At 40.0% G+C, this 26995-nt stretch overlaps 3 protein-coding genes across 6 annotated transcripts; 1 reads left to right on the plus strand and 2 right to left on the minus strand.

Annotated features, from left to right (window-relative positions):
* Positions 1 to 6158: 6158 nt before the first annotated feature.
* On the plus strand, positions 6159 to 11671 carry LOC115689803 (probable protein phosphatase 2C 15). 3 transcript variants are annotated; one of them, XM_056309260.1, is made up of 9 exons: positions 6159 to 6538; positions 7063 to 7514; positions 8078 to 8249; positions 8354 to 8507; positions 8583 to 8646; positions 9300 to 9407; positions 9909 to 10034; positions 10166 to 10398; positions 11257 to 11671. In XM_056309260.1, the coding sequence occupies exons 2-9, from the start codon at positions 7305 to 7307 to the stop codon at positions 11474 to 11476; spliced, it is 1287 nt and encodes a 428-aa protein (XP_056165235.1). In that variant the 5' UTR covers positions 6159 to 6538; positions 7063 to 7304; the 3' UTR covers positions 11477 to 11671. The 3 variants fall into 3 exon arrangements, with proteins under 3 accessions (XP_056165235.1, XP_056165234.1, XP_030471819.1); XM_056309259.1 differs by lacking the exon at positions 6159 to 6538 and adding an exon at positions 6558 to 6807; XM_030615959.2 differs by lacking the exon at positions 6159 to 6538 and having other exon boundaries at positions 6826 to 7514.
* Positions 11672 to 11922: 251 nt separating this feature from the next.
* LOC115689826 (glycosyltransferase BC10) lies at positions 11923 to 14232 on the minus strand. The gene is made up of 2 exons (XM_030615991.2): positions 13120 to 14232; positions 11923 to 12886 (listed from the first exon to the last, which is right to left on the minus strand). The coding sequence occupies exons 1-2, from the start codon at positions 13684 to 13686 to the stop codon at positions 12242 to 12244; spliced, it is 1212 nt and encodes a 403-aa protein (XP_030471851.2). The 5' UTR covers positions 13687 to 14232; the 3' UTR covers positions 11923 to 12241.
* Positions 14233 to 14366: 134 nt separating this feature from the next.
* Positions 14367 to 26906, minus strand: LOC115689824 (uncharacterized). 2 transcript variants are annotated; one of them, XR_004006762.2, is made up of 13 exons: positions 26550 to 26905; positions 26321 to 26468; positions 25921 to 26075; positions 25487 to 25669; positions 24586 to 24661; positions 23215 to 23292; positions 22916 to 23001; positions 20379 to 20452; positions 19600 to 19645; positions 16974 to 17083; positions 16376 to 16550; positions 14957 to 15096; positions 14574 to 14766 (listed from the first exon to the last, which is right to left on the minus strand). XR_004006762.2 is itself a non-coding variant. In XM_030615987.2 (12 exons), the coding sequence occupies exons 1-12, from the start codon at positions 26814 to 26816 to the stop codon at positions 14575 to 14577; spliced, it is 1590 nt and encodes a 529-aa protein (XP_030471847.1). In that variant the 5' UTR covers positions 26817 to 26906; the 3' UTR covers positions 14367 to 14574. The 2 variants fall into 2 exon arrangements, 1 of the variants encoding a protein (XP_030471847.1); XM_030615987.2 differs by lacking the exon at positions 14957 to 15096 and having other exon boundaries at positions 14367 to 14766; positions 26550 to 26906.
* Between the last annotated feature and the right edge of the window lie 89 nt (positions 26907 to 26995).

A 26995-nucleotide genomic window follows, 5' to 3' on the forward strand; every position in this document is an offset into this window, starting at 1 on the left:
AATGACAACTTAAGCAAGCGTAAACCGATGCATTCATGGTTGGGTTTGCAAAGCAGCCGAAGTACGTCGGGATCACAGGGGATTGCTCATGGCTGGGTTTGCAAAGATGGCGACCGCTTTTTCTCCTCTTGAAATCGAAGCCATAGCGGTGAAGGAAGCGCTGCTCTGGCTACGGGAAGTGTTTGAGCAAAAAAAGGAATCTGCGGAGCATGTATGTATTCTGTCTGATAACGAATCCACTGTTAGATGTACTGTGCAGCCGACCCGGAGCCCATGGGCTTTGAGAAGTCTCTTTGAGGAATGCAATGCACTACTCGCTCAATTAGAAGGTGTCTCTCTAGCCCACTGTCCACGAGAAGCCAACCAAGTCACAGACTGAATCGCCAAATCCCACCGAAAAGGGACATTCCCCTCCAGTTGGATGTCTAGACCACCCCAACCTCTTTGGGATTTATTTTGTACTGACTCTTGTCAACTTTGCTCGGGTGGTACTATTTTTAAACGAATGAAATGGAATATGTGTTTGACCAAAATAAAAAATAAAAACCGATGCATTCATTGCCCCTGAAGTGCTTCCATGCTCAGAAAGCAGTGGACCGGTTTTTAGCAATTCGCATGAGCGACCGAGCTGATTACTCTGTCAACTACTGTCTTATGTGTCCATCAAGGCCATGCAACGTCAAACCTTTAGTGACATGAACATTCTTGTATGGACCGTCTAGGGAAAGTACATGCTCTGATGAGCACTGGAATCCGAAGCTTCAAGTGAATTTTAGTTGAGATGCTTGCCCGAACTTGAGCCCATCTGTCACTTTCGTCGAAGCGCTATACTAATGACAAGACGAACCAGTTCTGGTTGGCAATCTATATTGTCTCCTTCTATCATCTGTCTTGGGCCGTTGGCATTTAATCTTTGTCGACAAAGGATTAAGACGGCCACGCAGTGAAGAGCCCAATTCATCTCAGATTGCTGCTGCATCAAAACGAAGTTCGGTGAAGACGATGGGATGAACTTAAAAGAGTGGGAAACCACCAAACAAGGACCATTTCTGGCGACGGATGTCAGCTTAAGTATTGTACTATGTTAAAAAGTTTCTCCATTCAAGGTATTAAAAACAGTATGGGTCTCACATATTCTCTATTCTGGTTGAGTCCCGTTCTCTTCCAGCATCTTATAACTCTTGTGCTAGTCCTAGAACTATTTCGGGTCCGCGCAAGTAATAAGGTGTCGAATAAAGCTCTGCCTATATATACATTCTAAGGCTATCATCCCTTTGCAAAAACATGAGAACGGAGCAAAAATAAGTAAGAACAATCACTTTTCGATTAACATTTTTCTTCATTTCTTTTAGATTAACATGAAGTACAAGCGAACTTCCACTCGACTGATCTCTACAAGAATTGTCCGTCTATGTGCATCGCATTCCGATGATAATTTATATAGGATACTACAACATAGGTTATTGTATTGTAATAGAATATAACTCGAGAACATTTGGTGGGGGCACTCACGAGAGAGAAAAAGGCAGCTTATATTTATGATGATTGACATGTTTTCTTCTGCTTATCTATACTTTTTTAGATGGCCGGCATGTTTTCATTTAGAATTCGGTTTAATTCCCGAAAAAAATCTCAACTTTAAATTCAATCCCAATTCTGTTTCGAATTTTTTTTTATTAAACAAAATCATGAACTTTTACATTAATCCCAAATCTATCATCATTAACCTTCATCCAAAAACCGCAAATTGATTTCTTCAAAATTATCAACATCAGGTTCACTTAGAGGTTCATTATTAGAACTTGCGTCTTTATCAACACCCTCGCCTTCGTATAGAGTAACAACAGCCTCCTAATGTTGATAATTTTGAAGAAACCGGTGGTAATTTTTGAATGAAAGGTAAACCGGGGCAGATATGAGATCATAGTTAAAGTTGATGATTTTTTTAGATAAAAAAATTTGGGACGGAATTGGGATTAGATACAAAGTTAGGGATTTTTTAGGGAATTAAGCATTCAAAATTTACATATAATATGATTGTCGATTTCCTAATTAATGTTTTATGTAAAATTACTTTTCTCACCCATGGGAGAATGGGACAAAATTACATAAGCCGTGACGGTGAATGGTAGCACTTTCATCAGGAGGTGTCCACGCTCTGTAAATGCATGTAAACATTACACCCAATTACAGAAAGTTATATTTATATATGTCGCTAAGTCAACAAAGTTGCTGTAGTGTAATGGTAAGTCAAGATGGACAAATGTCTCGTTTGTAAACAAGGTCTAGTCCGTGTCTCATGGAGATTGGTAGAGATTTGGCAATCCGAGGAAAGTGGGTTAGCCAAAGAGCGCTAATGATAGATCCGTGTGTCTCAAAAAGAGCGAGATCTTGAGTTTAATATTTATTCATCTCGTCATCACAAGATCATATCGTAACGGGACAATCGTGACCAATCACACATTCCCTCGACTCGACACGGACGACTCGCTTCATATCGACCCGAAACGATCACCGAAAGTTCATCCAAGGCGCCATGTCGACGCCCTAACAAAAGGGAAGAACGTGGTGTGTCGGTAAATGGCACCCACCCGCCATAAACAAAAATGGCCGAACCAATTCGTGGTTGGCGAGGAGTCGGTGATTGTCCCCTTTTTAATTGGGCCAAGGGGGAGGTACGCCCTCAATTCATGGGTCCAGTCTGTTCAACCATTTAAATTGGCACGACAATTTCCGAGCAGCTTCCTCGCAGGTGCGAGAAATTCTAAAAGGAAGTGTGCAACTGTGCATCGATGCAAATGAAGTTTCCTCTTGCTTTGGAAGTCCCTCGTTGAACTTGGGATGGGAGAGAGAGGTTGGTGAAACGGCGTTCGAGGTTAGGCACATTTGTGCAAACCAACCAATTAGTCATAAAAATAACAAGTTGGATCGATGTACGAGCACGCATCCGGTTGTTTATCACCCTCAACTCTCGAAAATGCTAATTCGGCTCCTCACCGCCTTCATTGCGACGCCACCAACGTCGCCACCAAGGACCGCCACAAAAAGCTCCCTCATCGGCATCGAAAGATGGCAGCATGGCGGCCAGAGACGGCGGGGTGATGGCTGGTGGCAGATTGGGGGCGTATAGATGGTTTGAGGCTAAGGTTTTCTAGCCCTTTTTTTCTTATAAAGGAGGATATTGAAGCCATGACCGTGGGGTTGCAAGACAAACTTAGGTCTCAAAAGTAGATAATGGAAAGTGGTAAAGTGACAAAAATCCTGCCATGTTATTGATATTTTCCTTAAGAAATATATCATGATCATACACGCATACGCGTTAATATCATTTGATTTCTTAACCAATAAGTCAAAAATCGATATTGACACCACCCGTTTTCTAATTTACTAGATGTTCAATGTCACATTCGAAATTTTTTTGGATAAACTCCATGAACATCTAAAATACTAATCATTTAGTCATTTTGTTAAACTTATAGACAAAATAATTCGCAATTTTGTGTTCGATAACCCAATGCAATAAACTTTTCAACATTTTGCAAATCAAAGTTCTTTGGTTGGAATCCCATCATGTTTTGGACGAATGGTGACATGGGATCAATTTGGAAGTGACGTGGTGCATAGAAAAATTGGCCAAGTGCCTATCACGTCAGCCGTGATTTCTTAATATTAATTACACAAAACACCGAAAGAAGCTAACTGTAACGGATTTTACTTAGTTAACTGCTTAACATGATTCTTATGAGTTCTAGCCCGTTCCACTATCAATTAGGGTGCATTTTGGTCGCCTAAATGAAAGGTTTCATGGGATACAAATCGTGCTATCCGGCATTTAAGGACACGTTTGGATAAGGATAAGATCAGATAAAATCTCGAATAACTTATTGGAGCAGCGAGGACGGGTGAGTTATTATACAACAGAAAGATCAAGAGAAAAGGGCAAAAGACCTAAGCGGCAGCAACGGCGGTACCACGGTTTGCACAGCTGGGGAACCACCACATAATGACAGCGTTGCCTGGGACAACCCTGTGGAAGTGACAGTCATCATAGTGGGGGACACCGAATATTTCTCCGTTACGCCCGTATTCGTCGTCAATCATCCTGTGTAAAAGTTGGGATGGGGGTGCATCGTGACGACAAATGATATCACCGTTGCGATAATGATGTGTGCACTTGAACGTCGAGATCTAAATTGAGATCCGGAGCCCTAACTCTATCGCAGCGGTCTTAGGGCCCATTTGGCAACGTGCCAAACAGTAAAAATTTTGTTCTTTTCTTCAGAAATAGTTTGGGAGCAATGCGTTTGGTAAACTTTTTGTTCCGGGCACATTTTTGCAAAAATTTGTCAGAAGCGATTTTGGAAGAGAAACAAGAAGTAAAAAAAGTTCTTGCTTGTTTTCCGCCAATTTGAGAATCAGTTTTTTTCTTCTTTTTCTTTTTTTCTTTTCTTATTTTTGTGTTGTTCTTCCCGGGCTCGGCGGCGCTGTGACAAGCCACGCCAGGCGGCGGCGACGGCCGGCCTTGGCCAAAGAAGAAAATGGGTAGAAAGAAAAAAAATTAAACAATTCAAAATATTATTAAAATATTATTTGATAACATAAATTTTGTGTAGTTACCAAACGCATTTATGTTCTTTTCTACTCTAGGAATAGAAATTTTGGACAGTTTATCAAACGCCTTCAAATACTCAGAAATTGTTTCCGGGCACAGAATAAAAAAAATTCATTTCTGTTCAGAAATAGTTCCCGGGCACAGAATGATATTCATACGCACCCTTACGCGACCACCACAATAGGCACGACCGCCACCACGGGGGTCACTGTGGAGGCACCACCACTTGGTGACCACGGCAACAAAAGGTGGCTTGCAGCGGTCGCTCACTACTGAACGTACAACCCTCTCCGCACTTTTTTATATTTTTATTCTTTCACTTTATTAAGTGATTTCTTTTTGTATTTTTATTACTATATTTGTGATGATATCTAGTGTTTTACCAAATATCGGATATGGTATAACAGGCCGCTCCACATTTTTTATCCTATCTTATCTTATCTTCTTTCGTCTTATCCAAGTTCTTATTTTGGCAATCGAATGCAGCCTTATAGTTATGAAAATCATGAGATCCGCGCTAAATACAAAAAAAAAAAAAAAACCAAAAATAGCCTTTTCTCATGAAAGAAAACATAAGTTGTTCGTTTTTCACTCTTATTTATTTTAGGAAAAATTAAAATGCTCTCATTTTCTCAAATAAAGACATGAAATTGACATTTCATCAAATAAAAGCTTAAAGTGGTCATGTCAGTCTCATATAAGGGCTCGGAATGGCCATAATCGTTTCAAATAAGGGCTTGATCTCGCTGGTCGTCGGCCGGCTAAATATTCCGACCAGTCAATGATATTTTCGTCCAAATACAATTTTAAATTTTCGCTTTTTCCTTTTTCTTTCTTTTCTTTTTTCCTTTTTTCTTTCTTTGGTTTTTTCTTCACTGGTCGCCGGCCACCGACGATGCCTGAAAAGGGTTGGGTAAGGGTGACCCTTGCCCGATCTGGCGAGGACCACTCTCGCCTGTGCTCGACCCTCGCCAAATATAGTCAAGGGTCGCCTCGCCTGTAGCTGGCGAGGTGAGGTGACCCTCGCCCTGGGCGAGGCAACACTCGAAAGCCCATGCGAGGTCGGCGAGGGTCTCACCGGCCTCACCTATGGTTTTCGAGGCGGCGGGCGGCCTCGCTTGGGAGAGGTCGTCCCTTGCCAAATTGGGCGAGGCTTGCCAAATCCTTTTTCTAGTCGCCGCCGCCACCGACAAAGAACACATCAGAAAAATAAAAAAAAGAAAGAAAAAGAAAAAGGGAAAAAATTCAAAAAAAAAAAGGGACGGAAATGGCCTTGCCGTCCGAAAAGTCGGACTCTTCTTTGAAACCGACATAACCACTTTCGGGCTCATATTTGAATCAAAATCCATCTCGTACCTTTATTTGCATTTCAAATCCTTATTTAAAATCTTCCCATGCATTTTAACTATTTTATCCAATGAGCCCATATCAAAACACGTATCTTTTTTCCTGTTGCACGGTGTCTCGGTTCACGCCACTTTTCCGCATCTTTCTCGCCAGTCCGGCCGGGGAGAGGCTCCTCTATTTTTCCCGGGTAAAAAACAGCGAGGATTTTGCCGGAAATTACAGAGGAGGAAGCTCTGATGGATTCGGTCGCTTAGCGGGTTCAGAAATCTGGACGGGGGCTTGCAGACAGATTGCTTTCCGATCGTCAGCGAAGCCAACTTTCTCTCTCCTCCTCCTCCTCCTCACCATTCGATAGGAAAAAGAAAAAGAGAGAAGCTTTTTGTCTGGCCAAGCAACCGCATTTGCTCGGCACTTCCTCTATCCTATTTTATTGCACCCTCTTTGTTTTTTTTTTTTTTTTTTAAGGTTGTCCGCGGAAGAAGAGCACGGGGAGTGTGAAAGAAGAAGAAGAAGAAGAAAGAGAGAAGGAAAAGCGGCGAAAGCTGACCTGGGTTGTTCTCTCTCGGAACTGAGTCCCCGGTGGGGCTTTTTTGTTTTGTTTATTCCCGCTTTCTTTAAAAAGGGGATCTTTTTGGGTCATCGATTAGTGGGTTCTTACAGTTCATACCCCCCGCCCCCTCCCTCATCAATACGCGTTTCTTTTGCGTGTTTGGTGTCTGTTGGTGCTGCTTTCTTTTTTATCACCCATCGCCATTGCCCTCTCCCCCAACGTGGGCGCTGTTGCTTAGGGTCACCGTCGGATCTGCATTTGGGTCTGTGCTTGGCCGCACATGCAGACATTCTCCCAGGTAGTTCACGGCTCGGCCTCGTTCGAGTTTCTTCCATGTCTGAAGTGCATTGAGCAGCTAACTTGAGCAGATCCCGTGTCGTTGTATCCAGTCTTTTTTTTTTTCTTGGTTGAATCTGGTCGATCCGGCCCGAATCTGGTTTGAAACTGCTGAAAGGATTGATTTTCTCGGTTGATGTTTGGTGGTCTGTGTTAGGCTGACCGCCGAATTTGGTGTAACTGGTGGGTTTTCTAACCAGATCTTCTCAATGTTCAGTTGCAGATCAAGTTCAGCAACTTCTTGACTGATCGCAGAAGCAAAACAGAGTCTTGTTCTGGAGTGGAACTTTGCCACACCCTTAACCAGTGAGGGGCTGTGCTATTGAGCTTTCCGGGTATTGTTGACCTTAGCATGGTTGTTAGATGCTAAGCTTGTTGAGGATGATGGAATTTAGAGGAAGGGTTAACTGAAATTGCCAGCCAGAGGGAGGGGGCGTTGAAGTTATTAGGGAAGTGAACATGGCCTCTGGAGAAGGGAGGCGCCGCAGTCACGATCTAGTGCCTCTGGCCGCGCTGATCAGCAGAGAAATGAAGAATGAGAAGTTGGAGAAGCCCACTGTGAGGTATGGCTGTGCTTCCCAATCTAAGAAGGGAGAAGATTTCTTTCTGATAAAGGCGGACTGTCAGAGGGTCCATGGAAATCCCTCGTCAGCATATTCTGTTTTTGCAGTAAGTACCTATTCTTTTTTAGGCCTTTTCTTGTTCTTCTGTTTATGGTACCTCTATAACCCCCAGAGCATCGGAGAGGGCTAAGCGAATTGTCTATTCGAGTTCTGTATTTAACTTTGTGGGACTTTTGAGTGGTTCAAATCGAAGGTCAGTTTCCTGATTGATGTTGGGATTGTTATGTACTTCTCAAGTTTCAGAACTGGTTGTTGTTTGTTCAGATTCAACACATAAATGATAAAGCTTAACCTGGATCTGCTTTCTTATATGCTTTATTGTCATTTGTAAAGGAGTGAACTTTTGTAATTTTAGAAGCTTGGAGTTGCATAAACAGTTCATTGTGTTATGACTAAGGACTGCTCTAAAAAAACATAATATTCACACTGGATATGTATAAAGACGGCATTGCTTACGGTGAATTCTGCATAACTCTTATAGTTACTATCAGAAACATAATCATTTCATTTCCTTGACTACATATTCATCAAACAGAGGAGATTGGTGCACGCATGTAATTCATGAATGATTTAGTTTTCAACCTCTCACCCGCTTCTTCTAATCATTAGGTCTTCGATGGTCATAATGGAAATGCTGCTGCCATTTATTCGAGGGAGCATTTATTAAATCATATTATTAGCGCTATGCCTTGTGGTCTTGGACAAGAGGATTGGCTCCAAGCTCTCCCTAGGGCGTTAGTTGCGGGATTTGTGAAGACAGATAAGGAATTTCAGAGGAGAGGTATGGATATCGCTCTTTGGGTCAACAGTTGACATTGTATAAAGAGAGACTTTGACAAAATAATTTGGAAATGAACCATCTGTCCTATCTATTGGTTTATGCAGGAGAAACCTCCGGAACAACAGCTACATTTGTAATCGTTGATGGATGGACTGTGACCGTTGCATGTGTTGGAGATTCTCGTTGTGTTTTAGATGCTCAGGGGGGTGCTGTTTCTAATCTAACTGTCGATCATAGACTTGAAGATAATGTGGAGGAGTAAGTGTGCTATAAGCCTTATGCCTTTGGCCGCTTTTCCAGATAGCTTATTTGTTATATATGCTTTGATTGCAGGAGGGAGCGGGTTACTGCAAGTGGAGGTGAAGTTGGAAGACTAAGCATCTTTGGTGGTGCTGAGGTAAGGTGCTTTTGACTCCTGGACTTGTTTCCTCTTGACATTCTCTTCATAGTGATCAGGATGGCCATGATGATGTCAGGTTGGATAAGAATGGTTGTAATAGATGGAGTGGAGATATGTTTCTGGTTAAAAGAAGGGTTGACTATAATTAGAATTTGAGGAAACATTAAAGAGGAGCAGAAGCAGTGAACAGAGATTTGGCAAGAGAAGGCATGGAGGTGAACACCGAATCTTAGTAACTAGAAAGCAATTATAGCAAGACTTTAACACCATAATTTGACTTAAATTTTATCAGCTAAATCCAGCTTTGTGGAGTTGGGCTTTGTCATAAACTTAAAGACCACAATGAAGGACGTGTGAAGATGAAACCCAAGCTAACAAATCTGTCTGACCAAAAAAAAAAAGCTAACAGATCTGACTCCTCATGGGGAATTCAATATCTGTATTTTGGAAATAATTATAATCTAATTAAGGGTGTTTTGACTTGGGATTTCTTTTGAGTTTCACCAACGTAGTTCTGCCTTCAGCAGTAAACACTCTTTTGAATCCGTTGCTTAAGTATGTTGTGCTATATGATCAGAAATCAGTGGAGATTACTTGTTTTTAGGGGTTACTGCACTTTGCTTGCTAACATGTGTTCTTAACCATTATAGATTGGTCCCCTCCGCTGTTGGCCCGGTGGATTATGCCTTTCCAGGTCAATTGGAGACATGGATGTAGGAGAATTTATAGTTCCAGTACCCCATGTTAAGCAAGTGAAGGTAATTATCTTTCAAGTCAGCTGGTAGAATTTTGTGACCAGGAGATTGAATAGTATGTGTCCATGTGTTTGTTTGCCTGATCTCAGAAAATTTCTACTACACTTTTCCATGGGAACCTAATCAATATTCAAAAGCTGATGGATTCTACCTCAGATTGATAGTCAACAATTGTGACTCTTGACGTCCATTTTCTCAGTAGAAAAACATTAACTTCACCTATTAATTATTTGGCTTTTGGTCACGGAATATTGCTTAAAAATCTTAAAAAGTATTTGCCCGTTAACTACCCAAACTATGTATTCGCTTTAGTTTATGTATATTGTTTTGAAGTTTGTAATTACATCGAATGAAGTTAATGCATTTATATCCTTAATGTAGTTTCTGTTGAGATTGTTTGATCTTAGTAGATCACGTAGAATTTCGATAGAGTACGGATAGATAAAAATGGTGATATCTGCTTATCTTGAAATTTAAACCTAATAACCAAGTTTTCGTGAACAGTTATCAAAAGTAGGTGGGAGACTCATAATTGCTTCAGATGGTATTTGGGACGCCCTTCCCTCTGAAATGGCTGCACAATCTTGTCGTGGTGTGCCTGCAGAACTCGCTGCTAGACTAGTGGTGAAGGTGAGTTGGTGACTAATATTTGATGCATGCTCAATTTCCTTAGTCGCGTTGAACTTTCTTGAACATCCTTATTATAAAGAGTTATCAAGTATGGAAAGGAATATAAATCGAATAATGTTTGAATTTTGAAGGAAGCATTGAGGACAAGAGGGCTGAAGGATGACACGACATGCATTGTTGTTGACATAATTCCACCTGATAATCCCATACAGCTTGCACCTCCTCCCAAAAAGCAGAACAAACTGAGGGCACTATTATTTAGGAGCAAGTCCAAGGGTTCTGCTAATAAGCTGTCAAAGAAGCTGTCAGCCGTTGGCATAGTTGAAGAACTTTTTGAAGAAGGCTCAGCGATGCTCGCAGAAAGGTTTGCACTCTTTTTACTAAATCAATGGTTTGGTATATTAAACGTGATGATTTTCTTTCATTTTTCTTTGAGATGTCCATCTTGTATGGTTTTTATTTTTGACCAATGGTTGCATGGGCATATATTTTGGTTATTCTTTGTTACCTTGGAAAAGTAGCAAGTTCACATGAATTACTCCATAGTCTTTGAATTGCACGATCACAGAATCTAGACCAATGTGAGGCTATGATGTATCACAGAATCTAGTTAGTGTACCCTTCAGTATACTTCTGATTATATGTTGGCTTGGTTGTGGAACATACAAACTTCTCTAGGAGCTTTTTCGATGGTTCTCTTTGCATGGATCTGCATAGTCTGCATCTTTGTCACTTGTTTCAGAGAGCAATTTTGAGAGCTCTGTCCATCTTCCTGCACAAAAAGTTGCCCCTTTCCATTAGTATATGATTAACCCTACCTGCCTGTTTCCATCATGCACATGGACACGCACCTGCCACATCATCTGTGTGAAAGCTCATTCATGAGAATTATCTCAACGGAGCGTTAATACTGAAGTTTGTCAAATGCTCTCTTTCATTAAATTATCTTGAAAGTATCCTTCGTTTGATAATGTCTACTGCATCAAACTCTTTTAGTGGTTGGACAAGAATCCTGTGTACTCATGGCTTGTTCTATGACGATATACCCACATTGCTTTGGCATTTTGAACACTTGATCTTCATAATGTGGAAAACTGACACATGTTCATGAGCTGTGATTTGTGGCATCAATTTCTGGACATATTTTCATATGCGCTTTAGTAATCTGATAAAGTCTACCTTTTCTTTTATTTATATTTGCTCCGATTTTGATGTTATGCAGATTAGGGACTGAGGAATCCATGGGGCAATCCACATCCAGTCTATTTGTATGCGCGGTGTGCCAAGTTGATCTTGCACCTAGTGAGGGCATCTCTGTTCACGCCGGTTCTATATTCTCAACCAGTACGAAGCCCTGGCAAGGGCCTTTCCTTTGTTGCGATTGCCGTAACAAGAAGGACGCGATGGAAGGAAAGCGTCCGAGTGGAGTTAAAGTGGTCTAAATTATGTAGCTTACATTATTTTTCTTCGTCTATTCTTTTCCCCGCTCCATTCTTTTTGTCACCATTTATCGTTGTCCGGGCGATTGTTTGAATCTTAAAGTGGTATCAACTCTAATGTATATGTAATATCACCAAAATAATGTCAACCTTTGAGTAGCATTTTAATTGAGAGTTCATTTGTGAGTTGTGAGTGCAGTACCGTCTCTCTCTCTCTCTCTCTGATGTGGTTCTTCCATAATTCCATTCACTGTCCTCTTATTCTTGCTGGTGACTACTGACTAACTAGGCCCTTCTCATGCTCCCTTATCTTATCTAGTTGCTTTATGGTTATTTTCATGCAAAGTCTACACCTGGTGCTCCATTCTTTTTTAGCAATCTTTGGCTTTCTAAGTGACGGCTCCTCAGCTTAAAAAGTCGCATTTCTTTGAAACCTTTAGATAGCAATGTTGTACAAACAGGAATAATCATGTCGTCTGCTGCATTTCGCCATTTATCACCGAAAAGCCTGAGGTTGACATCAAAGGACCAATGTTAAGGTCAACGTCTCCCTAGATGACTTTTGTTTGTTGCTATCAGACCAGAGTTCAATCTTATGTATTTGATCTTGAGCCAACTTGTAATCATTTCTCTTATCAAGTTTGTAGCCACTACTGTTTGTTACTCCATTGAGGACGGTTCAGCTGGTCAGTGAGAGTTCTAGAAAACACGCCTGCTCCTCATAAGTCATGTCCAGTCTTCCATTTGACACTGCTATGTTATCCTGTTCTATGGGATAAAGCCAAGCAATGGGGGAGCTATCTTGAGGAGAGGCTGAAGAGTGTTTGGATGAAACTTTCTAGCGAAAAGGAAGCAAATCGAGGTCGTGATGCCATTGTAAGTACAATTAAATCCATGTCTTATCCTATTCAAGAACACCCGAGACATGTCTGCCCTCGTAAATGTCGTGGGATGTGGACCGCCTCTGGACCAATCAACCCAAGTGATGCTCCTGTTCAAGTTTGCGCCTAGGCGAACTTTAGTGACAAGGGTCGGCAAGTAATGTTCGTCCATGTAACAAGGGGGCTTGCAGTGGTCCCGAAACACGGGGTAGTACGTGACATCAGACACTATGTCGACAGCGACCCTGCGTTGGACTTCGAACCATTGAGAGCCTTTACGCCACTCGGACAACGACACTGTGGGCCACATCCGTTTGTTGTATCGGCCTCTTCCCACGGGCCTAGGGTCGTCAAACGAGCCAAGGAAGCTCTGATTAGAGTTGATGAGGTAGCTGTAGACCGTGGTGAAGTTGAAAAGAGGAATGCACGTTTCCGAGAGTAACACGAATCTCTCGTTGGAGAAGTCAAGCAGGGCATTAGCCAGGAGGCGCCTCTCGGCATCGATCATGCTTGCCCTTCCCCATTGAACTGGCTGCAAAAAAGGGTTTCACAATCAAGTCATGATCACCCCAATGAAATTATTTTCTGCACATATGACCATTAAGTTTGGAATTTGACTAAACATCCTTTGCTGCTTCCTATCAACAACATGCAATGTGGTATTCGGTCACTGGAATTTAAACAGACTATCATTAACTCATCTGTCCCGGCCCTTCCACATAGCGAAAGAACAAGATCAGGATAAAAGGAGTAGATGACTCGAACCTTGCTTGGTATTCTGCGCTTGTAAAACACTGACGTCTCCGGCATTTCGTCATTGCTGAGGTCCACCGACATGTGCAGGTAGATTGAATAGAGATCCTCGTGTCCCTTGAAGAATCTCTCCCAAAGAGGAGCTAAAGGCAGTCTCCCTCTGCTCAAGAACATGAACGCCACCTTCGGTGTCCGATTGTAAGGATACTCTAGGTTACGGGGCACCATGGAGGCTTGCCATGCAAGTTCCTCATCACTCATTGAATGCCATAATGTCTTTGGACCCACCCGACCAATTGCACGTTCAAATGGGATCGGTGAAGAAGCGGCCAATGAAAGATTGAATAGCGAAAACACTGAAGTGGGTGCCAATGTAAGAAGTGGAGTCAGTTGAGCAGAATAGGATTCATCTGAAATAACGAGCCTTTTTACGTGATCGTGAATGTACATCCCGAAAGCAATTGTGAAAAACGCCATAGACAGAAAGAAAATTATGGTCGTGGTGACATGAAAGCTCCTGTCTCTTCCGATGCGCACCGTGAGTTCTTCAACGCACATGGTAATCTTCGACCTCTTCATCTCTGTGGTATTACTGTAAGAAACGGGGTTTGCAGTTCAGCGTTCAAGAGATGATCGTGCGGGGACATCTTATAAGGCAAACACTTGGGAATGAGATTAGGGCTGAGCACGTTTTTTAGGAGATGTGAACACATGGTAAGTGCCAGGCGTTCTTGGCCGGTGAGAAGGCTTTGAAACAAGTAAGAGGAGAAATTTTCTCATGAATGATTGCAAGTTCAAGCATCCCACATCCCAGGCGAAATGTTGTATGGCATGATTTGCAGTGCGAGGTTCACGTTTCAAGGCAGAAAAGAAACGAGAGACAGGTTGAGTATCATAGTCTGGGCAGCTAAATCTTCAGTCAGATCAGAAGCTACGCGATTCTTTACATATAGAAAAAGGCATTGGACTAATTATTTTCAGGCATCGACGACTTTTTCCAGAGGTTCAACTTCAACCCCAACATCAGTTACAGAGTGCTGGGTTTTCAATGATTTAAGCGCTGGCGTTGTCCTTGTGCTTGTGACCAATGCTGGAACTGATTTAACTTTCAAATCCATCCTATGGTAATCAGACTTGTACATGCACCGAGTCTGCTTCAGTTCTAATGTGGAAGAAAGATATGTATGGCGATCTGTATAGAGAATTTGCGGTACATGAATTGTTCAAAATTTGAAACACCCAAGATTAAAGCTAGGATAGAGACATAAAAAGACCCTGCAGATTACCGTCCAGCAGGGAGAAAAGGGAATGCATATATCTTTCCCATGTGCATCCATGTCTGAAGTACTACAGCAATAAAATAGTTCAGATCCTCCCCTGGCGGATAATCAGCTATCCACGAAGTTCATGTTTGACGACATAACTTTGTTACTCTGTTCTGAGAACGAGGATTGCAAGTTTCTCTCTTTAACTATTTGACATTGAGCTTGTTTTGATTAAGTAAATTGAGGCGAAGCCAGCTATCAGGCCAGAAACTATAAATGTTGACTTGCTTAGCTTCCGGTACCTCACAATCAATAGATATATAAAGTAGGACCAAAGCCACCAAATGAAGAATTGCAGCTTACAGCTTCTTTCGAATTTCTGACTCGAAAATTCCTGCATCAGGGCAATAAGCTATGATCAGTCTGTCAAAATTTGAAGACTTATAGAGTTACTATCGCAAGATTAATTTCCAGTAAGAAAAAATCTGCAGCAATTGCAGTGAACAACGCGTTTGCATTCTCATGTCTAATGATTTACCGAGTCGATCAACTTAAAAAAGCAGCTAAGAACTTTCAGGCCTTACGTTCAAAGTATGCAAGGTCCAATTTAAATTAGAGCAGGTGGAGGCCGACCAGAGAGCAGCTCTCCTTATTTGGCCTCATTTTTATCCAAGTTGTCAGCAAATGCAACCAAACTGTGACTGAAAGTGTCCATTGAAAAGTCCTGCAAACTCTTAACCTTCATTCAGTTTTAACTCCAACAAAATTGTTCAGAGACTCTGTGTGAAATAAAAACAGAAGTTAATATAGCATGACTTGTGTTGGCTGCCTGTACAATGGGATGAATCCCAAACCTTGCAAGGATAAGAACCACCACCACCATAAAGCTTTGAATATTTTCAATTAGATTACCAAATATGGATTCTGGCATCCTATCTCAACTCAGTGATCCATTAATATTACACAGAAAATCAGGTTTTTCCCTATTATTTCGACTACCTGGTTCATCCTAGTTTCATTTTAGTTTCACCATCTAATGAGATCGACTTCAACATCAAAGATCACTTGGTAACAAGAATACAGAGAAGATAGCTTCTTGGAGGCTGATATTAATCAATTCAAGCTAGAAAGGGTTGCAAAATTTTATTGCAAATGGAATAGCTTCCTCCATTGCTAGAGGCTAGCCGTTGCTTGAACACAATCTCCTCAAAAAAAATCTAAAAAGGCTGACCAAACTTCAATCTCAAAGCTGAACTTACTACAAGAGTGACACTATTCTTAAGTAGTCCTCTGCAATAACTGGAGTTACATTGATAGAATTGGTCAAAATCATTGGCTGAATGATAAACTAGTATAATTGTTTCCCGACACTGGACTAGCTGCATAAAGAAACAGCTTTGATAGCAAAATGTGAATCATTTACACAGCACAATTAGAAGCTCCAGAAGAACGCCATCAGAATTGATATGAAAAGCACTCTAGAATGAAGGACTTATTATGTATATTGTATAATTCCTTGTATTTCCATATAATTCCTAATTTTTGGGGAGGCTATTAAGCAACACATGATTTCCAAAGCAGTGACAAGAAATGCTACAACAGTACCCTTGTGAAGATAGTGAGGCTTGCTTTTTTTCACATCCAGGACAACCAATGACTGGACTTGAGAATGCTTGAGGTGAAACGAGAATCAAGGCGTAAAATGGAAAATCCTTCATGCTGCTCTATTAAGAGAAAACGTTCAGTAGGGTCATTTCAATTCATTCTGTTCAGTTCTAGAATTTCCGGTTGAAGTAAGAAAGCGTCTCTATTTTTTAACCTGTAGGATCTAAATATAAGGAATACTCATCCTCAAAACATAGTTATTTTTAATTCTCTGTACAAAAGTTAGTAGGCACACAGGCAGAGAAAGACATTAATGGACGGTGCCCGACCAACCAACCTACACATGTATTCAGCATTCAATTGTAACTGCAGGTTGAATGTTGAATTTTCGGACAAACCTTTGGCAACTTATCTTGTTGGGCCAAATGATCCACGTGAACCCTCACATTGTACGAAGCAATAAGCCAAAAACTGCGATCAACCCCAGAATAGACATTTGCAACAATGTCAAATAATGTCTGCGCTCCACCTTCTATAGCTTTCAATATGGTTTCCTCTCTCTTCCTACGATTCCTGAATACAGAAGCGACAGTGAGAACTAGCTATCTGTCCCAGTTTAATTTCAATGTAGTTTGGTGACCTAAAATGATCAGGTTTAGGGAAAGTAAAGCAAATGCACATCTGACACCAACCGTACACGTGACATCATTCATACAAGCTGAAGCAGCCAAAATTAATGTCTATGTTCGTACTTTGCATGAGCTGAAAAACCAAGTATTTTCCTTGAACAGTTGAAAATGTTTACCCTGCCAAAGCCATCAAATCATCCCACACGATCTTTGACAGTGATCCAAAAACCACCAAACTTTTTTCTTGGAAATAATAAAAAGAAACCTCCAAGGTAACAAATAAAAGTTGCGAAGGTGGAGTTGTAATTTTGGATGTAGGTTTTAGTATGATAAGATAGAAGTCTAGGGAGCAAAGCTGATTACATACTTCAGATATCCACAAAGCATGTGCTTTGGCCACAGGTTGACTCTCCCGTGCATGGGGATGAGAGCATGTGGAGAGAGCTCCATGAATTTGTATGTTGATTGGTAGTAATCCTGTGATAGCAGAAGGGTCATCAAGAATGGTTTCAAGATAACAAAGCATAGGAGCACTATATCTTCTCAGAAGACAATACAATCATTTCTTAAGGTTTCCCAAATTACTGCACATTTGTTCATTCACAATTAACTCTAGAATCTTTTGGCAGCACTAGATAAGAGAAGTGCTATGTTCTTAATTGGCATAATACAGCTCTGTCTTGGTTAATATCGAATAAAAACTCCACAGTTGACCAAATAATTTAAAAGTTTTTAACTGATAAGAAGTGAGACGAGCCATCAATTGACTCCTCAAGAAGACAATTGTAAGTAGCATTGAAGTCTAAATGAACTTTTGAAGTTCGAGTTCGTCAATGTAAATTTCGTAATCGCGTTCAAGTTTAAACAAAGACACCATAACAAAGTAAATAAACAGTTAAATCCATGGAAATCCCGGTAACCAACTCATCACTGGAGCTTAATTTAGAAAATAATCCCTGGAAAAGCCCAAATCAAAATAAGATGCATATAACTACGAAGAGCTCACTGAGTCAATGCAGTATAGGGTACAGGTGCTGCTTGTGTTGTGGCACGGTTAAGGAATTATTTTATTTCTCAGTATAGGTGCTTAGAAGTGTATACATCTGAAAAACCATATAATGTATATTACAAAAAGATAAGGGGTCCACAGTAAAACCCAACTATTCAGTCACAATTACTCTCTTTCGTTTCTCATCCTTCACAAATCACGTTGCACTCCACGTAGCTTTCAATCTAGTGTCCCATGAAAGTATTATACACAATGAGAATTGTCTGCCACTTTGTCAAGAAGAAACCGATTTATGGTGAAATTGCAACAGCCTTTGTAAATCTAGTGATCGACTTGCCAATTTGTTTACAAAATCTCTTAGAGGTCCCTGTTTGAGTTACATTTGTAACAAGTCAGGAACATATAATTTATAAGCTCCAAATTGAGGCGGAACGTGGGGAAAATTGTTTAGTCGTTCCGATGGTATACTAGTAAATAGTCATACAATATCTACGGTAAATTCATTTGGTGTACAAAGTAAATCCTAACCATCAAATCTCAATTCCTCTCTCATTCATTTTTCCTCGACTTTCAGAGGCCCAGCATTTACGCATTATCACATACATGAATACTTATAATTAACTTAGTTTGATTTATTTGAATCTTTTTTATATAGCCTAGTATTCTAAATTTCTTAAAATTCGACTTATATACATGATATGGAATGATATCATAAGAATGAGAGAACACAATTCATTGACAAATAATCTGAATTAGGAAGAAACTAGGAAACATAGGTAATTGAGAGTGGGAAGTTATCACGAATGTTATCAAGGGGGAGACAATTCTTTTCTCAGACAAAAAAAAAATGTGCACATAAACATAAGAGACAGAAGAAGGGGAATGACTGACTGAGTGTGCCCGAGCCAGAAAATGCAAAATGAAAATATTCTTTTATGCAAAAAGATTCAAACTTTCGCAACATAAGTTACCGACAGTGGGAAGCAATCATCAAAGGGTATCAAGGGGGGACAATTTGTCTCTAAAGCAATTTGGCAAGTGAGGGTTCTGACTACAGTTTTTTTTTTTTTTTTTGCTGGGGAAGCAACTTGGTGACGAATCCTTGCTTTAGATAACCTACAACTAAGAGGCAAAGTACTTGTTAATGGATGTTTCCTCTGCAAAAAGGAGGCAAATTTAGTGCGGTGTCTCCTTCTTCATTGTTCTTGGAGGAAAATGGTTTGGACAGTTTCCTATACTGTTATCTTGGATTATTGGAGGTACCTCAAGCAAGAACTTTGGGCTTGGCATGGCATTTGTTTCCAGCGCAACAAGAAAAGAAGGATTACCTCAATTCCTCTCTCTGGTTTTTGGTTGATTTGGAAGGAGAGGAACAAGAGAGCTTTTGATGGAGAGGAATCTTCCATTTCTATTGTTATTAAGAACTGGCTTGAAGTTATAAACTTTTAGTATAGTGGAAACTTGCATATGAATGTAAATGCCATAGTTTATAGTCGAGGATTTTTCCTGTACTTGCGCTCCCTTTTGGTTTTGAGAGCTGTTTTCTATATGGCTTTAGTTTTTTGGGCTCTTTTTGTATAGGGTTTGCACCCCTAAGTGCCCTATAGTTGAACTTTTCCTTTATCAAAAAAAATGTGCACATGAACATCCGATACAGAAAATTGGGATTGACTCACTAAGTGTACCCAAGCCAGAAAACATGAAAAGAAAATTTTCCTCTTTCTGGTAAACTTCATTTTGGTTGCGTCAAATTTTCAATTTTACTGTCTTCTCATTATAACACTTCACACTGATGATGCTCGGATAGAGCAAGCTTATTCTCCCAAGAGTTGAAATTAGATCCTCTCACAGGGATTCCAATTATGATCATTGGGAAAGACTATTGACCAACTAGTGCAATCAATACATGCTAAAATAACAAAGGTAAAGCATGAAGAGAATCGAGAAAAAAAAAAGCATGAAGAGAATTTGTTATTGAACTTACAATTATATTTCCACCAGAAGTAACATCCAGTATCGAACTTCCTTGGCTGAAGAGATCATTTAATACATCAAGACACCATTCAAGGGTTAGAAACCAAAGATTAGGAGTAAGCAGTTCATGAATAAAATGGAAAGAGAGAGAAATGAACATGGGACATTTTATCTGCATTTGACATGTCATTTGAAATCATCTCTTCTCCTAGTTTTTCCCTTATCTTCATTTTTTTGACATATCAATTCCCATGCCCAGATTGTAGATCATTTTTGAAAATCCATGCATATCAAACTTAGAGAAATAGATGAGTCGAACTCAAGGGTACATGCTCACACCTCACAGAGCCAGAATCAAATAAAATATTAAATAAAATAGCTACCCTTTACATATCTGTTGTTTTACCAGATAAACTTCGAGACATTACACTACTCTAAACTAGCCACACTTTATATCTCCATGACCTTTACAATTTTCAACCTAGGTAAAAAATATTAATAAATACAAGTACTATCCCTGATCGACCTACTTTTGCATAAATTCGCTACTCAAGTGATGATGTCATGTAATTCTCTTTTAGATTACACAAAATTACTTCCTTCATTGTATATATAAAACAGAGTAAGCCAATTAAATCATTTAGAATTTGAGTAGGCTCTCCATGAAAGCAGATCGATCCACAAGTACTAATATTTCGCCGAATTTAGAACCTCAAATTCTATAACCTTACATCCTTATCCAGTTTTAAGATGACCTGTAGATAAGCTAGAGTCTTCCAAGAAACTTACCCCAAACAATGATCACCTACTATGAGTGAGTGAGTACTGCTGTGCAATAGTGCCATATGTCCATCCGTGTGCCCCTGAGTTAAAAGAATTCCTCCATGAACAATAAAATAACAAACAAATAGATGGACATACTATTTTCTTAAACCTGATACCAATAATTAGACAGGTAATAAACTAGAGAGAAATTAATCAAGTGTGTCTATATGCCAAAACAATTTTTGGTTTAAAGCATCTGACCCGGCAGCTATCTTTGTCTTCCAAACATCTAAGGTGAAACAAACTAAAATAGATAGTGATTTTGTGTACAATCTCTAGACAGATTGAAGTACAAGTAGATATGTGGTGACATGTATAGTGCGGAAAATGAACAACACTTCATTATTTACTTTAACTACTAATAGTCTTTCTGCTGTAACTTTATGTGCGTGCAGTATTTTAAGCCCGGAGTCTCGGCTGAGGGTTCAAGATCTAATTACATTTCAGCAAAAATCCGAAAAAGTATAGTACATTGCTGATGCCAAAAAAAATGCAATCTTTTCAAGGCAATTTCTACTGGTGACCAAGAAGAAAAAAGTAAGACAACACCTGCATGCTATGTACTTAGTTTTCAGGTCCAGTCCATCTCCCCAATCTAACATGACTGGAGTAAAACACACTGAGTTAAACATGGTTGCACCTAAACCATTATCAATGGTAACTACCTCGAGAAGCAGCTGATCAAGTAGCTTACCAACTTATACGACATAGGTTGAGGAAACTAGAAGTTTCAAACCAAATGGATGTCCAACCAAATTCAGAGCTATGCAACCCAAACTTGTGCACAATCCAAGACTTGGCGGACATAACCATAACAGAAGTTCTAGGCAATCTTAAAACTCAGGGTGCTTCTAGGGTCCCGTATGAGAAAAACGGGACCCCATCTGGTGTGCAGAAATGACTGCCTATAGTTAATTTACGAACCCAAAAGATAATTTATGACATGTAAGATAATTTTTGCGTTTAAATTTATGACGCTAAATCTTATCTTACGAACACAAAATATAACTTACATACATCATTTTGCAGTTACAATGTATGTGGTATATGACCATGATTAGATTTTGGTAGCAATTTACTAAGAGTAATAATAGTTATAATCATAAAAAATTAGCACTCACTCAATTTACTAATTACAAGGGAAATTACAACTTTAAGGGGGAATTACATATTATAAGATAAATTACTACTTTCAATTACTGTCTATAAGGTAAATTACTGTGCCTTATAAGACGTTATTACTTTGAGAGTAAATTACTCATTTTGAGGATTATAGCTACAAGTAATTTACTACCTAAGAAATATATGACTTTGTGAAGTCCCCCTAAAAATCAAAATCAACACAAACATAAGCAAATAAGATGATTCGAAATCTCTGGACCTCGCAAAATCCATCATTTCACTTTGTACCTAGAGTATGTTGTCACTAGTAACTATCCAACTAATATCACAATTTCCCTCAAATAGTCATAATTAGCAGTTCACTGTGGTTACTAATTCAACTACCCTTTATACTTCAGAACTCAACAATAGAATCACTTAGTTATTATCCTACCATATTGTAATTTTCCTCAATCGGTCATTACTTATAGTTCCCGTTCTTAATAGTTATACCTCCAATGATTGTAATTGGCCTAAAATTGTTGTAATCTCAATCGCACATGTAGTTAATGCTTTCCATTTTCACATAGTAATTGAGCTATAGATTTCATATCCTATAACTTAGTAATTAACCAATAGCATAGTAATGTACCTCAAATTGTTGTAGGAGACCGACCTTTTAGTAATTGGCCTCAATAATTGTAAATTACCTATACACCTATGTAAACGATGATCAGTGATCTACCTTTAGAGATAGTAAATTACCTTAAGTTCTCGCAAGCTTGAAAGTCTTTAATGATTGTAAGTTCTCTTGAGAAATAGTAAGCAACCTAAAATTATTGTAACTTTCTCTTTCCCTATTCATAGTAAACTTACCAAAATGATCGTGACATTTCTTTCAAGTTCGTAAATCAATGAAGCCCATCTGTAAGTAATAACCATTGATTGTCGTAAGTTTCCTTCGTTAACTCTAAAATTTATAATTTTACTTTAGTAAAATTTCTTAAATGTCAGTGAGTTACTGCTTTAACAGGGAACCCATTACATTTTTGAAAATTGATCCGATGAACAAAATTTTTGGCTTTAAATCCAATTTCCAATATTCATGATGGGACTGATCCAACAGAAACAGCCACTGGACCATAGATTTTCCTAAAACATGACAATGAAGAAAATGTGTAGAAAAACTCAGCTCTAGCATTCCATTTGGCATATCTAGAGAAGACTGAAAAGTCATGAGTACTTTACCAAATTAGTAAAAAAGAATGGCAAGTCTTAACGCATCTTGCATACAATAAAAGTTTATTTTGTCTCGTTAGCAATGACTTTCTGAACTTAATTGAAATTTATGATCCATAAACCATACAGAAAGAAAAGTTGTTCATATAAAGGCGAATTACCGGTGCAAAAATTATAGTTAACCTCTGACCACCAATGCAGATGTCTTCTGCTCCCGAAACTGGAGTAGAACCAAGAGACCAAACATCTGCCCAAAAAATATTCAGCTAAGCTTTCAACACCCAGGTGCATTTGTGCGATTGCAGTAACATTTACGCATATGTAAATGAATCTATTGGTTTGCTTATATGTAGTTTCATCTGTCCTCAGATGGGATATATGTAATACTGATATGAGGCGGACTGAGGACAGACAAATTCAGAAAAGCATCAATCGGGGAAAAAGTAGGCAATATCATCACCTTTCTGAATGCGAGAGATTGTATTTTTATGTGCCAATAAGGTGGCATCACTATTGCATCTCTGAATGACCGAGAGACCTGAAAAAAAATTTAGTGCAAAATGTCATAAGCCGTGCAGTGCCATAGCAATCAATTCATTAAGGATAAAAGACTTCTGTTGCAATAGATGTATGACGGAGAATTCTATTATTAATTTAATTCCTCTTTTAAACCAGTAAAGGGTAGAAAAATAGTACAGCATATTAGGAAAGATGCTTTTTTTTTGTTTGAAATGGGAGGTTACCCCATGCCAAGGCCAGGGCATACCACAAGCCTAAAAGGTCTTATGGTGGATTTACAGATCGCCTACCAAAGGGGACTACAGGCAGTGGGATTCAAACCTAGGCATGGTGTGCAAAGAGTTCGAAGCTTACCAACTGAGCCAATCCACTTTGGCCATTAGAAAGATGCTTTATCGATAATAGTATTGACCACTTTTAAGACTATAAATGCACTCAAATACCTTCCTCAAGTGTCTCCTTAAGAGCAAAAGCTTTTATAGCAATTAATATTTCTAGAGTACGTGGCAAAAATTTCCAAACAGGGTTTTTTTTTCTTTGTGGGGGGGGGTGGTGTTTCTAAATCCATCCATCCATGGTGATCACATCTGCTTTTGGAGAATGCAAGCAAGCACATCCGTGCCATAAAGCACAAGGGCGCATGCGACATTATGTGTGACTTCGCTGATGTGTGCATGCGTACATTAGAGAGAGAGAGTATACATTTTCAGCTATAACCAGAATTGTAAGACTCTAAAGTCAACAGCAGCTCATGCATCAACCAACTGACCAGTCCATCTCATGCACCCCGACTGTAGTTCTATATTCATCCTTATAAACCATCAAATGACAGAAGAGAAGTCGATGCAGTAGTCCTAAAATTTTTAACTTGATCCTCCACTCAAAGTTTAGGATCGCAAGGAAATGGATGCACCATGAGACCAGGAAATAAGGGAGCATTATGCTATCAGGGCAAATCAATGTTCTCCAAACCACAATTTCTTCACTGATACAGATGACCAAACTTCAGGTAAGATTCTCCCTGTAAATGAGTTATCTCAGTCATCCAACATGTCGGCCCCATGGTGGAACCCAAGATGAGACCATTGGATCAATTGTGGACTGAGTCTAGGCAAGAGAAGGCCTTTCTATAAATTCCAAGTTCTTTCCCTTCCAATTCGCATATATTCATTTTAGTGGGAATATAATACCATGACCAACGATTCTCTATACATATCGGGTACAGTTTTGATTGACTAAACTTTAGTCTTAGAGCCCCTTTAAAAATGAAATAGCTTTCAGTACTGTATTAAAGCTTTCGGTGAGAACTCACCTTCAACGTGATCATGGTGATGATGGGTGACAAACACAATCAACTTTCTTGGCAAGGCAGCAACAATTTTCCCAAGCTAATAAATAGGAGAATATAAATCAACAAATTTTCAAATAAGTTCGTAAATAAAAAACAAAAGGAGATGCAAATCTAGATTGGTTACATGGACAGTTATTGACTCGCAACATTTAATAACACGTAATCTGTCAACAAGCAAAAATGCCTAAAATTTAGAATGGGTACTCATAGAATTGTTGGACGAGAACGACTTTTTGACCCACTTTCTTTTTTCTTTTTTGCTGGAAATTTCTTTGCTGTATTAAGCTTCCCATGCACCATCATGTCATTCACGCATATGTTAGACTGAGGAAGCTATAACATGCTTGTTTCATGAATTTATATGCAACTGCCGAATGCCACTCAGTTAGATGGAAATATCTACTGGACCGAAACTATGCCAATCATGCATTCTGGCATGAACATAGACAGCTAAGTTCAGAATAGGCAGATAATGAGCCTAGCCCAGAATTTATGCTATGATGATTGACTGGTAGGACAAGAAAAATGAGAAGTAAATGAAAGGGAGAAGGTGTACAACCATTCAAGACAAAGATGAAAGAAACTCTTTTATAATTGGTTTAGGCAAGTAAAAATTTTGACTTAAACTGCGAAGATAGGCCTTTACAGAAGAGGGTCATCATAAGAGTGAGTTAACAACGCGTAGGAACTCTAGAGAATGACCAAATCTATTAGGATCACTTGGAGCTCATGGACTGACCCAACATTTAGGAATTAGTGGTTTCTACTCTGTGTCTATAAACTTTAGAGGCTTACAAAGCACTCGATGGATCAAAGCGCCTAAGTTATGCATGCATAAAACAAACTGAACTCACATCCTTACCTCTTCATGGTGCTGGGAACGGCATCCCGGATCAACTATGAGCGCATCTCCCGACATAATAAAACTACCTTCCCCACTTTCATCTGAACTACTCCGAGGTGCAAACACCACTAAATTGGTGGTGTGAAAAGGCTTTGCTGTCCTACTTCCCATGGGAACTATTACAACACCTGGAGGATACTCCTGAAGTAAGAAGAGGTGATTGGAGATTCAGTTTCTTCTTTTTTTTTAATGATTTCAGAGATCGCGCTCAAGTATTACATATCACGCACCAATGTGGAATTTTTTCTCTTATAAAGACAGGCATGAAGGCCAGCCAAAAAAGTGCTTTTTAAAGTCTTGCTATTATATTAGCGGAATATATTGAAGAATTCTGCTCAAATGTTCAAGGGAACAACACACATACAGAGAAGTTGACTGAAGCAAGAACAAACCTGATAGAGTAAGGTTGACGGGACCTTAAATTTAGGCGGTGGCATTGAGTCATTTATCAGACCCAGAACCGTTAAAGGTCCAACACGATCACTACTTGGTTTCACGTCCACTAGCCAGTCTAGGCAGCTTTCAATGGACATCCATTTACATGACTCTGCAAATGCAATCCTAACACGTCAACCACATCCGAAGGGATAAAACAATAGCAATGACATCCACGTGCTTATGCTCATCCTTGCAACTTCCAGATGGTCAGAATTACTAAAAGATGCAAATGCAACCTCATCGCTAGCACACAGTACATAAATATATTTCTGTCATATACAGATAACACCCGTGGATGCACACCTCAAAATGCTCCAGAAACTGCAGAAAAAACGCCACGAAGTGGTATCAAACCTGGTAAATTACAGTCCCCAGCGATCAATTTGCCCTCGATGAAGACCGTATTAACGGGTAATCCCGGTCCGAACTCCGCTTCTTCGACGTACTTGAAGAACCTCCACTCTCCCACATCGGAAACCTCCAGCCCAACAAGCCCCAGACCCTATCAGACCACAAACCGTAGCAATTCAGCACCACTTTCATCAGAATAATTCCAGTTGAGTGTTACCAGTTCACCGAGTACCTCGACGACGGCAGAATCCACATCGAACCGTCCCAAATCGACCGTCTCCGAGCACGGGGCCGCGCCCTCGACGCGAACGCGGGCCTCGCCCGGCCGCCGTCCGGCGAGGGGGCTCAGCCGGGCAGAGGGCAAGTCCCAGAGGTCGGGATCGACGTAGGAATCGTACTCCTCGTCGCCGAACTCCGGCGGCCGCCGCTGCCTCGCGAGGAGGAATTGGGGGCCGCCGGAGGAGCTCCGGAGGACCACCGCAAGGGTGTGAGCGGCCATCGGAGAGAGCGAATACGGGGATCGGCGGTGGTCGGCCGTATGGTGATGGTCGCGTTTTATACTGTTTTGGCCGGCGAAGAAATTAATTGAAATGTATTTAAATGCGAGTTCGGTTGCACCTAACGAAACCCCCACCCACCCACCCGCCAAAATGTCCTTTTGACGCCCGTCTGTTTCCT

This window comes from Syzygium oleosum, unplaced genomic scaffold (genome assembly GCF_021117445.2).
Source record: "Syzygium oleosum isolate NSW1041296 unplaced genomic scaffold, Sole_v2.1 Sole_v2.03, whole genome shotgun sequence".
NCBI lineage: Eukaryota > Viridiplantae > Streptophyta > Magnoliopsida > Myrtales > Myrtaceae > Syzygium > Syzygium oleosum.

Excerpts from the sequence above, each read along its gene's own strand:
- LOC115689826 (XM_030615991.2), bottom strand. The coding sequence starts at position 13,686 with ATGAAGAGGTCGAAGATTACCATGTGCGTTGAAGAACTCACGGTGCGC. Across the intron at positions 12,887-13,119 it reads AGCGCAGAATACCAAGCAAG|CCAGTTCAATGGGGAAGGGC; the intron begins GTTCGAGTCATC and ends CCTTTTTTGCAG.
- LOC115689803 (XM_056309260.1), top strand. The coding sequence starts at position 7,305 with ATGGCCTCTGGAGAAGGGAGGCGCCGCAGTCACGATCTAGTGCCTCTG. Across the intron at positions 7,515-8,077 it reads CAGCATATTCTGTTTTTGCA|GTCTTCGATGGTCATAATGG; the intron begins GTAAGTACCTAT and ends TCTAATCATTAG. Across the intron at positions 10,035-10,165 it reads CTGCTAGACTAGTGGTGAAG|GAAGCATTGAGGACAAGAGG; the intron begins GTGAGTTGGTGA and ends TGAATTTTGAAG.
- LOC115689824 (XM_030615987.2), bottom strand. The coding sequence starts at position 26,816 with ATGGCCGCTCACACCCTTGCGGTGGTCCTCCGGAGCTCCTCCGGCGGC. Across the intron at positions 23,293-24,585 it reads TCACCATGATCACGTTGAAG|GTCTCTCGGTCATTCAGAGA; the intron begins GTGAGTTCTCAC and ends ATTTTTTTTCAG. Across the intron at positions 14,767-16,375 it reads AACAAGATAAGTTGCCAAAG|GAATTTTCGAGTCAGAAATT; the intron begins GTTTGTCCGAAA and ends GCCCTGATGCAG.